Source organism: Suncus etruscus, chromosome 9 (assembly GCF_024139225.1).
Source record: "Suncus etruscus isolate mSunEtr1 chromosome 9, mSunEtr1.pri.cur, whole genome shotgun sequence".
Classification (NCBI taxonomy): Eukaryota; Metazoa; Chordata; class Mammalia; order Eulipotyphla; family Soricidae; genus Suncus; species Suncus etruscus.
In genome coordinates this window covers 106936442-106950615 of record NC_064856.1, presented here as the reverse complement: position 1 = coordinate 106950615, position 14174 = coordinate 106936442, and the positions used below count along the sequence as shown (strand labels likewise).

The 14174-nt window shown below is 47.6% G+C and overlaps 1 protein-coding gene and 1 non-coding gene across 3 annotated transcripts; both read right to left on the bottom strand.

Moving 5' to 3' along the window:
- Positions 1–700: 700 nt before the first annotated feature.
- On the bottom strand, positions 701–14062 carry TTC9C (tetratricopeptide repeat domain 9C). 2 transcript variants are annotated; one of them, XM_049779910.1, is made up of 3 exons: positions 13472–14061; positions 5055–5237; positions 701–1031 (listed from the first exon to the last, which is right to left on the bottom strand). In XM_049779910.1, exons 1-3 carry the CDS (start codon positions 13707–13709, stop codon positions 937–939), a joined length of 516 nt encoding a protein of 171 aa, XP_049635867.1. In that variant the 5' UTR covers positions 13710–14061; the 3' UTR covers positions 701–936. The 2 variants fall into 2 exon arrangements, with proteins under 2 accessions (XP_049635867.1, XP_049635866.1); XM_049779909.1 differs by lacking the exon at positions 701–1031 and adding an exon at positions 3776–4108 and having other exon boundaries at positions 13472–14062.
- On the bottom strand, positions 7192–7324 carry LOC126019262 (small nucleolar RNA SNORA41). Its single transcript, XR_007498994.1, has one exon. It is a non-coding gene; the product is annotated as a small nucleolar RNA SNORA41 (small nucleolar RNA).
- Positions 14063–14174: the final 112 nt, after the last annotated feature.

Below are 14174 nucleotides of genomic sequence, written 5' to 3'. Positions count from 1 at the left end.
CTGGCTCTGTGCTCAGAAATCACTCATGGCAGATTTGCTCAGGGGACCATATGGGATGCTGGAATTCGAACCACTGTCGGTCCAGGGTCAGCCACTTGCAAGGCAAATGCCCTACAATTGTACTATCTCTCTGGCCCCACACAAACATTTCCTACTATGTGGCCTGTTTCACTTTGATTTGGGTTTGGGCATCTGAGGCCACACACAAAAGTCTGTACTGAGTGATAGCACAACAGGTAGGGTATTTGTCTTGCACGGGGCCAACTGAGTTTGATCTCTGGCATCCCTTTTGGTCAAACCCATCAGGATTGAATCTTGAGCTCAAGCCAGAAGTAACCCCTGAACACCACTGTGTTTGGTCCCAAAACAACAAAAACAAACAACCAAAATTAAAGAAATGTCTTTTAGCTTTTTCTGTATATGAACATATCTGACATCTAGCATTAAAATTTATAGGTATGGGGCCGGAACGGTGGCGTGTCTGCCCTGCCCGAGCTAGCCCAGGAGGGACCGCGATTCAATTCCCCAGCTTTCCATATGGTCCCCCAAGCCAGGAGCTATTTCTGAGTGCATAGCCAGGAGTAACCCGAGTGCCACCAGGTGTGGCCCAAAAACCAAAAACCAAAAACCAAAAAAAAAAAAAAAAACAAAAAACCCCCAAAAAACTATAGGTATGATTAATGCAAACCACAGAAGAATGTTTTCGGGTTGTAAGCTACAGAACATTGTGTACTGAATATATAAATGTACAGATGAATAAAACCAGAATATAAGGAAAGATGTGACAAAGTGGTAAACAGTTTGTGCAGAAACAAAACAGAAATCCAGTTAGGTCCAAGGTGCCTGGCATGAACAGACATTTCACTGCAGCTGGTTGCCCTTACACGCATCTTTAGTGGTCTTGCTCAGTTCCAGTGGGAGCACCTTTCTGCCTCCTCAGCCAAACATGCCTAGGTAGAGCTGCTTCTCTCTCTGGTGGTAACTGCTCAGTTCCGACTGTGTCAGCTGGAGGTACCGCTTCACATTGGCATCTTGGAAGATAAAGAAGGCAATGAAGAGACAGATTTAACTTTTATTTTTTGGGGGGGTCCACACCCAGCAGCACCCAGGGGCTACTCCTGGCTCTATGCTCAGAAATCACTCCTGGCAGGCACGGGAGAACATATGGGATGCCGGAATTAGAACCACCGTCCTTCTGCATGCAAGGCAAATGCCTTACCGCTATGCTATCTCTCCAGCCCCCCCCCCTTTTTTTTTTGGTTTTTGGGTCACACCTGGTGGTGCTCAGGGGTTACTCCTGGCTGTCTGCTCAGAAACAGCTCCTGGCAGGCACGGGGGACCATATGGGACACCGGGATTCGAACCAACCACCTTTGGTCCTGGATCGGCTGCTTGCAAGGCAAGCGCCGCTGTGCTATCTCTCCGGGCCCTCTCCAGCCCCCCCACCTTTTTTTTTTTTTTTTTTTTTGGTTTTTGGGCCACACCCGGTAATGCTCAGGGGTTACTCCTGGCTATGTGCTCAGAAGTTGCTCCTGGCTTGGGGGACCATATGGGACACCGGGGGATCGAACCACGATCCGTCCAAGGCTAGCGCAGGGAAGGCAGGCACCTTACCTTTAGCGCCACCGCCTGGCCCTCCAGCCCCTTTTTAATAACTTTTTTTTTTTTTTGGAAGAGACAGATTTAAGAAATAAAAAAAAAAAAAAAAAAAAAAAAAAGAGACACAGATTAGAAGGGCCAGAGTAGGTAGAATAGGTAGGGTTTTTGCCTTGCACATGGCTGACCCAGATTTTTTGTTTGTTTGTTTTTTTGGGTCACACTCAGACATGTTCAGGGGTTACTCCTGGCTCTGCACTCAGAAATTGTTCCTGGCAGGCACAGGGACCATATGGGATGCCAGGATTCGAACCACTATCCATCATGGATCAGCTGCTTACAAGGCAAACTGTTGTGCTATCTCTTCGGCCCCTGACCCAGGGTGTTTTTTTTTTTTTTTTTGGTGGGGGGTCATACCTGGTAGTGCTCAGGGATTACTCCTGGCTCTTCTACACTCAGAAATTACTCCTGGCAGGCTCAGGGAACCATATGGGATGCTGGGATTTGAACCACTGTTCTTCTGCATGCAAAGCAAACGCTCTACCTCCATGCTATCTCTCTGGCCTCCTGACCCAGGTTTGATCCCCAGTATCCCATATGGTCTTTCAAACCTGCCAGGAGTGATTACTGTGTGCAGAGCCAGGAATATTCCAAGAACCAAAGGTATGTCCCAATAACAGCAGCAGCAGCAGCATCATCAACAACAGCGACAACACAATACCAACAAAAACAAAGCCAACATCAAAATCATGCTACCCAGGAAGTGACTGTCAACACACCTGCATCTGAAGAATGGAGAGACACTTGCCTTGCAAGCACCCAGCCTGGGTTTAATTCCCAGCATCCCATATGGTTCTCCTGAGCACCACCAGGAGTGATTCCTAAGCACAGCAGAGGCAGGAGTAACCCTAGCATTGCCAGGTATAACCCAAAAACTTAAAAAAAAACAAAAACAAAAACAAATAAAATGTGTGTGTGTGTGTGTTGGGCAGAACTTGGGGCTTACTTCTGACTCTCAGCTCAGGGTCAATCCTGGTGGACTCAGCGGACCATAGTGGGGTGCCCGGGTTCAAACCCATGTTGGCTGTGTGCATGGCAAACACCCTACCTGAACTATCTCTCCAGCTCTTCCCCAAAAGATTTATTTGGGGGGGAGTCACACCTGGTGGCGTTCAGGGTTACTCCTGGCTCTGCGCTCAGAAATAGCTCCTGGCAGGCTCAGCAGACCATATGGGATGCCAGGAATCGAACCAAGGTTCATCTTGTGTTGGCCTTGTGCAAGGCAAATGCCCTACTGCTGTGCTATCTCTCCAGTCCCGCTCAGGGATCACTCTTAGAGGTATTTGAGGGAGGACATGGGGAGGGGTGTATAAAACTCAGATCAAATGTAAGCAAGGCAAGTACCTCTCCCACTGTTCTATCCCTCCAGCCTGTAATTCTGTATTTAGTGGTGCCACGAACCAAACCCAGGTCTCATGCATGCAAGGCAGGACCTTTGCCACTGAGCCACATGCCCAGCCTCTGCCTTCTGCTTCTGTACCTACTAGCAACTCTAAGGCATCATGTAAAAAGACAGTTTTCAGTGCTTCAAAAATCAAAAAGCAGCGATTCTATCATCCACTTCTCTATATCCCTTTTGTCTTGGGAATAATAGCAAGTCTCACATCCTCTCAGTAGACCTGCTGCCCCGTTTCTAGGTCATACCTGGGGTTAGTGGAGTGGAAAGATAAAATGGTAGGCCAGACCCCAGCTGGGGAGTGGGCAGAAATGGGGCTTAGCAAATGTCTTTACTGTCACATGAATTATTTTAGTCCCCAACACTTCAAAATCCCTTTCAGAGGGGGGCTGGAGTGATTGATAGTGGGTAAGGTGCTTGCCTTGTACTTGGTTGACCCAGATTTCATCCCCGGCACTACAAATTGTGCCCAAGCCCATCAGGAGTAAGTCCTTTTTTTTTTTTTTTGGTTTTTGGGCCACACTCGGCGTTGCTCAGGGGTTACCCCTGGCTGTCTGCTCAGAAATAGCTCCTGGCAGGCACGGGGGACCATATGGGACACCGGGATTCGAACCAACCACCTTTGGTCCTGGATCAGCTGCTTGCAAGGCAAGCGCCGCTGTGCTATCTCTCCAGGCCCAGGAGTAAGTCCTAAGCAGTCAGGAGTGGTCCCCAAATAAAAAATAAATAAAGGGCCGAGCAATAGCACAGTGGGAAGGGTATTTTCTTTCTTTGTTTTGTTTTGTTTTTGGGTCACACCTGGTAGCACTCAGGGGTTACTCCTGGTTCTATGCTCAGAAATCGCTCCTGGCAGGCTCAGGGAACCATATGGGATGCCGGGATTCGAACCACTGTTCTTCTGTATGGAAGGCAAACACCTTACCTCCATGCTATCTGTCCAGCCCCGGGAAGGGTGTTTTCCTTGCACACAGTCGACCCAGAATTGATCCTCCAGTATTCCATATGGTCCCCTCAGCCCACAAGGGGTGATTCCTGAGCTCAGAGCCAGGTACACTGCTACATGTGGCCGCAAAACAAAACCAAAGAGTAAATTTACAAAAAAACTTTTTCTGAGCCAGAGAGATACATGATACATGCAGGAGCCCCAAGTTCTAGTCCTGCTACAGTATGTTTGCTACAGCAACACCAAATGTGGACCCCCCCCAATTTAATACTCCTTTCAAGGTGTATGAGAAATTATACAAAGATTCATCATTATTTATATAATCAAAAATATTTCTACAGTTCAATAAAATAGAGTATTACTCTCCCATGAAGACAGAATACATTCACATGTGCAAGAATGTTTGTTATAGGGCTGGAGCGATAGCACAGCATGCTTGCCTTGCACGCGGCAGACCCTATCTCGATCCCCAGCATCCTATATGGTCCCCTGAGCCTGCCAGGAGTGATTCCTGAGTGAACAGCCAGGAGACTCAAGTGCCACTGGGTGTGGAGCAAATACTAAAAGCCAAAAGGAGGGGCCGGGCGGTGGCGCTGGAGGTAAGGTGCCTGCCTTGCCTGCGCTAGCCTAGGATGGACCGCGGTTCGATCCCCCGGCGTCCCATATGGTCCCCCAAGAAGCCAGGAGCAACTTCTGAGCGCATAGCCAGCAGTAACCCCTGAGCATCACAGGGTGTGGCCCAAAAACCAAAAAAAAAAAAAAAAAAAAAAAAAAAGCCAAAAGGAAGGGCCAGAGAGATAGCACAGTGGTAGGGCATTTGTCTTGCACACAGGCGATCCGGGATGGAAGGTGGTTCGAATCCCAACATTCCATATGGTCCCCAGTATCTGCCAGGAGTGATTTCTGAGCGCAGAGCTAGGAGTAACCTGAGTGCCGCCAGGTATGACCCCAAAACAAAAAGAAACAAAAAAATCAAACCAAATGAAATCTCCTTCCTTGGATCCCATGGTCACAGGGCTATTTCCTTTATCCTCACCACTTCACCTCTTTTGCCCTCACCTTTGGGCCGCCTGTGGTCAGCAGCCTGGAGGTAGTGGCGAGCTTGGTCATAGTCCTGCAGGTGGAAAGCGGCCACTCCAGCTCGATAGAGGGCCTTGGCATTCGCAGGCTGCCGCTCCAGGACTTTCTGGCTATACTCCTTCACGCGCTCGTAGTTGACTGGCTCCATCTGAAGGAGACAGGCTGATGGGAGAAAGGAACAAGAAAAGGACCAGCTCAAGAAAGTATCAAATGTAGTGTAGTTCTAAGAATCATTTACTTAACCAACACATATCCATGTGTCTACCAAATATTCATCTAGAGACACTTGGGATTAAATATTACTTCCCTTATAATGTGCTACTTTCCTGCCTACTGTGTGCTCAGTGCTGGGTTATGTCCAGCTGAACACAGGCAAGAGTAAACTTAAAATTTATTGAAGATGGGGACACAGCAATAGCACAGTGAGGAAGGCATGGCCCACCTCCCACCTGATTAGATCCACAGCAACCCATATGGTTCCCCCCCCCCCAACCCACCAGGAGTGATTTCTGAGCAGAGTTAGGAGTAACATTTTTTTTCCTTTGGGGGGTTGTCACAACCAGCGGCACACAGGAGTTACTCCTGGCTCTGGGCACAGAAATCGCTCTTGGCAGGCTCAGGATTTGAACCAGGGTTCGTCCTGGGTGGCTGCATACAAGGCAAACACCTTACTGTTGTGCTATAGCTCCTGCCCCAGGAGGAACTTCTATTTATTTATTTGGTTTTTGGGCCAACCCAGTGATGCTCAGGGATTATCCCTAGCTATGCGCTCAGAAATCACTCCTGGCTCAGGGGACCATATGGGACGCCGGGTTCAAACCCAGGTCCATCCTGGGTTAGCCACATACAAGGCAAACACCCTACCACTGTGCTGCTCTGTCTCTTGTTTTGAATTTTTTTTGGGGGGGGGCACACCCAGTGACGCTCAGGGGTTACTCCTGGCTCTACGCTCAGAAATTGCCCCTGGCAGGCACAGGGGACCATAGGGGATGCCGAGATTTAAACCACCATTGGTTCTGGGTAAGCACTTGCAAGGCAAACGCGCTACCACTGTGCTATCTCTCTAGCCCCTTATTTTAATTTTTTTTTTGTTTCGGGCCACACCCAGTGATGTTCAGGGGTTACTCCTGGCTATGTGCTCAAAAATCGCTTCTGGCTTAGAGGACCAGAGGATTGAACCCAGGTCTGTCCTGGATCAACAGTGTGCAAGGCAAATGCCCTACTGCTGTGTCAACACTTTGCCCCCTACCCAGGAGTAACTTCTGAGTGCTGCTGGGTGTGGCCCAAAAACAAACAAACAAAATGCACACAACCTTAACCCTACTTTTTTTTTCCTGCTTCATTCATTTTTTTGGAGGGGCCCTCCCCACATCCGCGGAGGTATTCAGGGGTTTCTCCTGGTTCTGCTCTCAGAGATCGTTTCTGGCAGGCTTGGGAGACCATATGGGATACCAGGGGGATCAAACTGGAGTCCATCCTGTGTTGGTCTCATGCAAGGCAAATGCCCTACCAGTGTGCTATCGTTCTGGTCCCTGCTTCATTCTTTTTTTTTTTTTGGGGGGGGGGGTCACACCCGATGGTGCTCAGAAACCACCGGTGGTTACTTCTGGCTCTATGCTCAGAAATCGCAGCTGGCAGGCATGGTGGACCATATGGGATGTGGGAATTTGAACTAAGGTCAGTCCTGGGTCTGCCGCTTGCAAGGCAAATGTCCTATCTCTGTGCTATCTCTCGGCCCCTACTTCATTCCTTCCTATCTTCTTTTCTTCCTTCCTTTCTTTTTTTTACTTTCAAGCCTCTATTGAAGAGCAATGGCCCAAAGATTTAGATTTTGTTGAAAGCAGTCACATCCATGGACTGTAGGTAGTCCTCAAAAGCCGTGATCTGCTCCTCCAGCGTGTCTGTCCCTAATTTATCGTCTTCAACCACACATTGTATTTGAAGTTTTTTGATTCCATATTCCACTGGTACCAGTTTCGAAGAGCCCCAAACCAAGCCATCGGCTTGAATGCTTCGGATGCAGTCCTCCAATCTGGCCATATCTGTCTCATCATCCCAAGGTTTCACATCTAGTAAGATGGAAGTCTTGGCCAGTCTATTTGAATTCCATTATCTTCAGTGTTTGTCGCACATGTCTATGCCTACTCTCTGGCTAAGAAAGAGGTATTGACTTGTGCAACAATTTCTTTCCCACAGAGGAATGCCGCAACGGCCACTTTTAGAGCAGTTGCAGACCAGTAGCTGTAGTGTGCTTCATTCTTTTCTAAGATAACTTAAAAAACATTTTTTTTTTTTTTTTTTTTGGTTTTTGGGTCACACCCGGCGGTGCTCAGGGGTTACTCCTGGCTGTCTGCTCAGAAATAGCCCCTGGCAGGCACGGGGGACTATATGGGACACCGGGATTCGAACCAACCACCTTTGGTCCTGGATCGGCTGCTTGCAAGGCAAACGCCGCTGTGCTATATCTCCGGGCCTAAAAAACATTTTTGGGAGGAGGGATCCAAGGAGTGCTCAAGGTACTTTCAGCCTTTTGAACTCTCTCTCTAATCCTACGTACAATCTTTTTTTGTTTGTTTTTGGGCCACACCTAGGAGTGTTCAAGAGTTACTCCTGACTGTGCACTCAGGAATCACTCCTGGAACTATATATAAGGGGCAAGGGTTGAACCTGAGTAGACCGTGGGTTAAGCAAGTGCCTCCCCCTTACTATAGCTCCGACTCTAACTACACTATTCTAAAAGATTGTTTAGTTTTTTTGGGGGGGATCACACCCAGCAGTGCTCAAGGGTTACTCCTGGCTCTACACTCAGAAATCGCTCCTGGCAGGCTCAGGGGACCATATGGGATACCAGATTGGAACCACTGTCCTGTATGCAAGGCAAATGCCCTACTTCCATGCTATCTCTCCAGCCCCAGATTGTTTACAGTTTTGAGGGGGAGGTTTAGACTCCACCCAGCAGTGCTCTGGGGCTACACCTGAGGGTTGGGGGCTGTTCCCAGCAGTGTTGTGCTGCTTTGCTCAAACCTAGGTTGTTGGGTAACAAAGGCTGTTTAGACAGAATTGAAGGAAAAGGCAGAAGACACAGATACGTCCCTGAAATCTAGAACCCGAGGGCTGATGTGAAAAATCACTGAGGCAAGTGTCCTGTGACACTTGTTTGTTCTCCAACCCCAGAAGAATTCCTTTATACAAGTCCATAATAAAAGGTATTTGTCCCAGGGGCCAGAGAAATAGCACAATGGTAGGGCATTTGCCTTTCTCGCGGCAGACCCGGGATGGACCCGAGTTCGATCCACGGCATCCCATAGGGTCCCCTGTACCCACCAGGAGTGATTTCTGAGCACAGAGCCAGAAGTAACCCCTGAACATCACTGGATGTGGCCCCCCCACAAAAAAAAAAACCCAAAACAAAGCAAAAAGATATATGTCCGAAAACATACATATGAGATCCTCCCATATGTAAATAGGTTTTAGTCCACTTAGAAATTAGTAAAATACTCACAGAATATTACTCTCCTTCCATTATTGATTCTTTTTCTTTTGTTTTTTGTTTTTGTTTTTGTTTTTTTTGGGCCACACCCGGTGGTGCTCAGGGGTGACTCCTGGCTCTCTGCTCAGAAATAGCTCCTGTCAGGCACAGGGGACCATATGGGACACCGGGATTTGAACCAACCACCTTTGGTCCTGGATAGACTGCTTTGCAAGGCAAACACCACTGTGCTATCTCTCCGGGCCCCCATTATTGATTCTTAAATGAAAACAATCTTTTTCTGGGGGGTGGGGGATGAGCCACACCAGGTGGCACTCGGGTTATTCCTGGCTCTGCACTCAGAAATTGCTCCTGACCGGCTTGGGGACCATATGGACTGCAGGGGGATTGGATCGAACCTGGATCTGTTCCGTCGGTTCCAGGTAGGCCGTGAGCAAGACAAACGCCCTACAGCTGTGCTACCACTCTGCCCCTTAAACAATCAACATTAATAAAAAAATTTTTTAAATATGTGAAGGTCGGGCACGGAGAGATAGCACAGCGGCGTTTGCCTTGCAAGCAGCCGATCCAGGACCAAAGGTGGTTGGTTCGAATCCCGGTGTCCCATATGGTCCCCCGTGCCAGCCAGGAGCTATTTCTGAGCAGACAGCCAGGAGTAACCTCTGAGCACTGCCGGGTGTGGCCCAAAAACCAAAAACCAAAAAAAAAAAAAAAAAAAAGTGAAGGTCAATTGGGGAATTTCAGTCCAGAGGCTGTGAGCCCTTTCTGACCCCAAACCTTTTCTCTTACTTGTCTTTCCCTTTCTTTTTTTTTTTTTTTTTTTTTTTTTTTTTTGTTTTTTGGGACACACCTGGCGGCATTCAGGGGCTACTCCTGGCTCTGTGCTCAGAAGTCACTCCTGGCAGGCTGGGGGTGAGGGGAAACCATATGGGATGCCGAGAATTGAACCTGGGTCATTCAGTGTGGGCCAAGTGAAAGGCAAACACCATAACACTGTGCTTTTGCTCTGGCCCCTTTTCTTTTTTATTCTTTTTTTTTTTTTTGGTCACAGCTGGAGATGCTTAGTTGTTACTCCAGGCTCTACACTCAGGAATCACATATCCAATTTTTTTTTTGTTTTGTTTTTGGGCCACACCCAGTGACACTCAGGAGTTACTCCTGGCTATGCGCAGAAGTCGCTCCTGGCTTGGGGAACCATATGGGATGCCAGGGAATTGAACCGCGGTTCGCCCAAGGCTAGTGCAGGCAAGGCAGACAGACACCTTACCTCTAGCGCCACCGCCCAGCCCCCATATCCAGTTTTCTTAAACTTCATAGTACCCCTGCTTTGACCCTCTTCCCCCAGGCCTTGACATTCTCTATCAAAGCCTGCCTTCCAGCCATGCAGAAGGTTGACAGGCCTAAAAAGTGTTCCTTGTCACTTATGAAAAAAATGCAAATAAACAGTGATGTCTCTCATATAGAGTGGTAACAAAAAACTGGAAGCCCCAGAGTAGGGGGGGGGGTGTATGAATGGGGAAAATGAAAGCCTTATTCTCTCTTGGGGATATTCTTTATCTGGCTCAGTCTAGAATTCAGTGATGGCTAACCTTTTTGAGCCCTAGTGCCCAAACTGCCAGTCAAAACCAAAGAATTTCCTCAAAGTGCCAGCACGTCAATTAAACCTTAATAACAAGATTTTAGTAGCTAAAAATTCTTTATAAATTTTATAAATTTATTAATTGCGGACCTTTCTGCACGAAGGCTGCAAGGCCTTAGTGTGCCACTGCTGGCATGCGTGGCATAGGTTTGAGATGAAAAACATTTCTTTTTTACAGAGATTTCTCCAAAATGTAAGAATAGACCTTCTCTATAATGTAGTAATTCTGGGGCTTGAGAGAGAGATAGTATAGTAGAGCATAAGGTGCTTGCCTTGCACACAGGCAACCCAGTTTAATCCCAAACAACATGGGGATTCCCAGTCCTGTCATGTGTGGCCTCAAAATGAAAACTAACAACAACAACAAAAAAGGTTCAGCAATCCACTCCTTGGCATCTCCCCAAAATAGGGCTGAGGAGATCTAAAAAGAGGGCTTTTGTCATGCATGTGGCCCACCCACCCAGTTTCCATCCAGGGTTTCTCCTAGGTCCCTAAACAAGCCAGGAGAAGCCCCTACTAGAATGTTTCCCTCTTCAAAACCAAACAAAAACAAAATTAAAAATCATTAATTTGGAAAGAAAGGAAGGCCCAGCAAACACAGGTCACAACAGAGGCAGGAAAACCTTTAAGATGCAGAATTCCAAGCTCAGAGCATAGCTGGGCCCCCTGGGAGAGGCCCCAGGGCTGGAACAAAGGCCACACCCAAGACTATCAGAAGACCATCACCACCTCCAAGCTCCCCCACACCTTGGCGATAAACCTGGGAAAGAAATTTGGGGATGGGTTTGGGAAAACTTTATGAAAGACTGGGAAAAGCCCCCATTTGCCTCATCTCCCCTAGATGTGCACTTCCTTCTTTCTGGTGCTTTGCTTTCAAGCCAGCTCAGTGCACTTCACTGGTTCTTTACTCTGGAGAGGCCCAGGCTCTCCCCGGAACACACACCTCTCTCTGGACTTATTCCCAAATCAATTTTCTTTACTTCACTCTTTGGCTCTTCCTGAAAATTCTTTTCTGTGAGAGGAGGGAAGGAACGAGGAAATCTGGATAAGACTTTGGGACTTTCTTTTCCTGCTTGGCAGCACCTGGTTCCAGCCTCGAGGTCATTTACCACGGTGGGCAGAAGTGGAACCTGGATGTGGGTTAATGACATTCTCCAGGGACTGGTGAGACTAGGGGCTGGAGCTTGTGGATGCTGAGGATCCTCGAAGCTGATTCTCATCAGCCCTGAGTTTGAGGGACGCAATCTTGAGGCTACCATCTCTCTGCTCCCCACTTCACCTGGGAAGCCCTAGCATCACATATCCCACCAGCAACAAACAACAAAAGATAATCAACCCTTGGAGAACTAGTATGTGGGGGAGAACCTTGCCTTGAATGCAGTTAACCTAGCTAACTCAAATGCCTGGTACCACTGTGATCCCTTGAGTACCACCAGCTGTGATCCCTGTGTACAGAATCATGACTAAGCTTTAAGCACTACCAGATGTGGTCCAAAAACCAAAATTAAAGCCTGGACTAAGGATTTGAAAAATAGCACAGCGGACAGGGTGTTTGCCTTACATATGGTTGACTAGGGTTAGATAGATCATCGGCATTCCACATGGTCCCTCAAGCCCACCAGGAGAAATTTTTTTTTTTTTTTTTGGTTTTTGGATTACACCTGTCAGCGCTCAGGAGTTATTCCTGGCTCCACGCTCAGAAATCGCTCCTGTCAGGCTCAGGGGACCATATGGGATGCCGGAATTCAAACCACCGTCCTTCTGCATGCAAGGCAAATGCCCTACCTCCATGCTATCTCTCCGGCCCTACCAGGAGAAATTTCTTTTTTTTTTTTTTTTTTTTTTTGTGGTTTTTGGGTCACACCCGGCAGTGCTCAGGGGTTATTCCTGGCTCCAGGCTCAGAAATTGCTCCTGGCAGGCACAGGGGACCATATGGGACACCAGGATTCGAACCGATGACCTCCTGCATGAAAGGCAAACACTTTACCCCCATGCTATCTCTCCAGCCCCAGGAGAAATTTCTAAGCACAGAGCCACCACAGTGCTGCCGAGCACAACCTAAAACCAAAAATAAAATAAAGCCTGGACTACTCAGAACTGAGAATACCAAGTTCAGGTGGTAGAGTGGATGGGAGAATGAAGACTAACACAAGAACACTAGAGGAGGGGACCAGAGAGATAGAGAGGTAAGGCGTTTGCCTTGCATGCAAAAGGTCTGTGGTTCAAATCCTAGTATCCATATGGTCTCCTGAGCCTGCCAGGAGCAATTTCTGAACATAGAGCCAAGAGTAACCCCTAAGCGCTGCTGGGTGTGACCTGCCCCCCCAAAAAAAAAGAACACTGGTGGACAGTTTTGGGCACTTTGGTGGTGATGAGGTGAGATGAATATCAATACCTTAAAATACTGACACAATTATAATAAATGCCTAAATGTAATTTAAAAATGTCGGAAGTAAAAAAAAGCAGCACTTTGAGCAATCTCTTTCTAGTCCTTTCGTGATTTCTTTTGCTGTTAATCATTCATCGCCCTTCTCCTGAATGTTTTCCATTACAGCAAAGACCTTCGCATTTTTGCTTTATTTTTTGGGGGTGGGGAAGATGGAGGTTTGGGCCAGGCCCAGTAGTTCTGGTGGATCATGTGATGAATGTGTGGGTGGGAGGTTCAAACCCTGAGTTCCCACATGCAAAGTATGCACTCAAATACTTTTTGAGCCTCTAACAATTTCTAATGTAAATTCAGCATTTTATCAACATTTCTGAAAGGCACTAGCATCATTCTGAAGCCTGTGACCAGAGCAATAGCACAAAAGGTAAGGTGTTTGCTTTGCATACGGCCAATCTGGGTTTGATCACCAGTTTCCTCATATGATCTCCTGAATACAATGCCAAGTGTAAGTCTGGAGTAGATCCAGACTTCCTAAGTAACAACCAGGAAGAAGCTCTGGGCACAACTGGGTATGGATCAAACCAAAACGAGCCAACAAGAAATATTTATTAGTAGACCCCATGATACTCTGCTGTTACTGAACTTAGAGATGCCTGCAGTATGGGCTCAGAAAATCGTGTGTAACAGATCCTCCAGCAGAGGACTACGGAAACTTAAATGTCCTACCAATGGGAAATATTTATTTCCATTCAGGGCAGAATTAAGAGGTGACGGCAGGGAAGCACGATCGTGTTTTATTTTATTTTTATTTTTTGCAAATGTCCATCGATTTTCATGTGCCTGTCTCACTCCTCTACCCACCCTGCAGCCCTGTTCTTACCAGCTAGATTGTTGTAGCAGTCTGTCTGGATGCTGTGCAGTATATTTTCTTGTTCAGGCGTGAGAGTCGGGCCCTGAGGTCCTAGATTAGGGATCGGGGAAGGCAGACTCGGATCTAGACCCCGGAGCTGAAGCAAAGCTCGGTGGTACCTGCTCACAGCATCTCGGTACTTCCCTTCCCGGTAACGCTGGTTCCCTTGCTCCTTGTAGAGCTGAGCCTCCTGCAGACGTTTCTCCATTTGCTCTGACACAACTGGGGAAGTCAAGGAGCCACTGAAGCTCTGGAATGGGAGAGCAAAAATAGGTGATTTCAAAGGACAATTTAAGAAGGCGGGAAATTGCCCTCCTCCACGAGTCTTCTACCACCCTGCAAGGAATAAGCTTTGCTTTGCTCTGCAGCCTTTTTTAATTTTCTTTTCGCAGCAGCCTTTTTATTTAAATCAGTCCCTAGAAGTGCAAAAAATCTAGGGAAAGAATGTGTAGAAAATCAAGCCAGAGATTTAAGTGATTTTCTAAGAGGCAAACTCCGGGCTGAATAGCCCCCATGCAGGTAAATAAAAAAGCCCAGCTAAGGGACTTGGCACAGTTGCAAAACCACTTCCGCCTTCTGCCCGGACACATCTCCCGTGACCCGGAAGTGAAAGGGCAACAGCAGAGACAAAGTCAGTGTGACCCGGAAGCTAAAGGTCATCAGGCGGGGAGAC

Excerpts from the sequence above, each read along its gene's own strand:
- TTC9C (XM_049779909.1), bottom strand. The coding sequence starts at position 13,709 with ATGGAGAAACGTCTGCAGGAGGCTCAGCTCTACAAGGAGCAAGGGAAC. Across the intron at positions 5,238-13,471 it reads CTGCTACAACAATCTAGCTG|CCTGTCTCCTTCAGATGGAG; the intron begins GTAAGAACAGGG and ends TTCTCCCATCAG. Across the intron at positions 4,109-5,054 it reads TGACCACAGGCGGCCCAAAG|CAGTGTACCTGGCTCTGAGC; the intron begins GTGAGGGCAAAA and ends GGCCACATGTAG.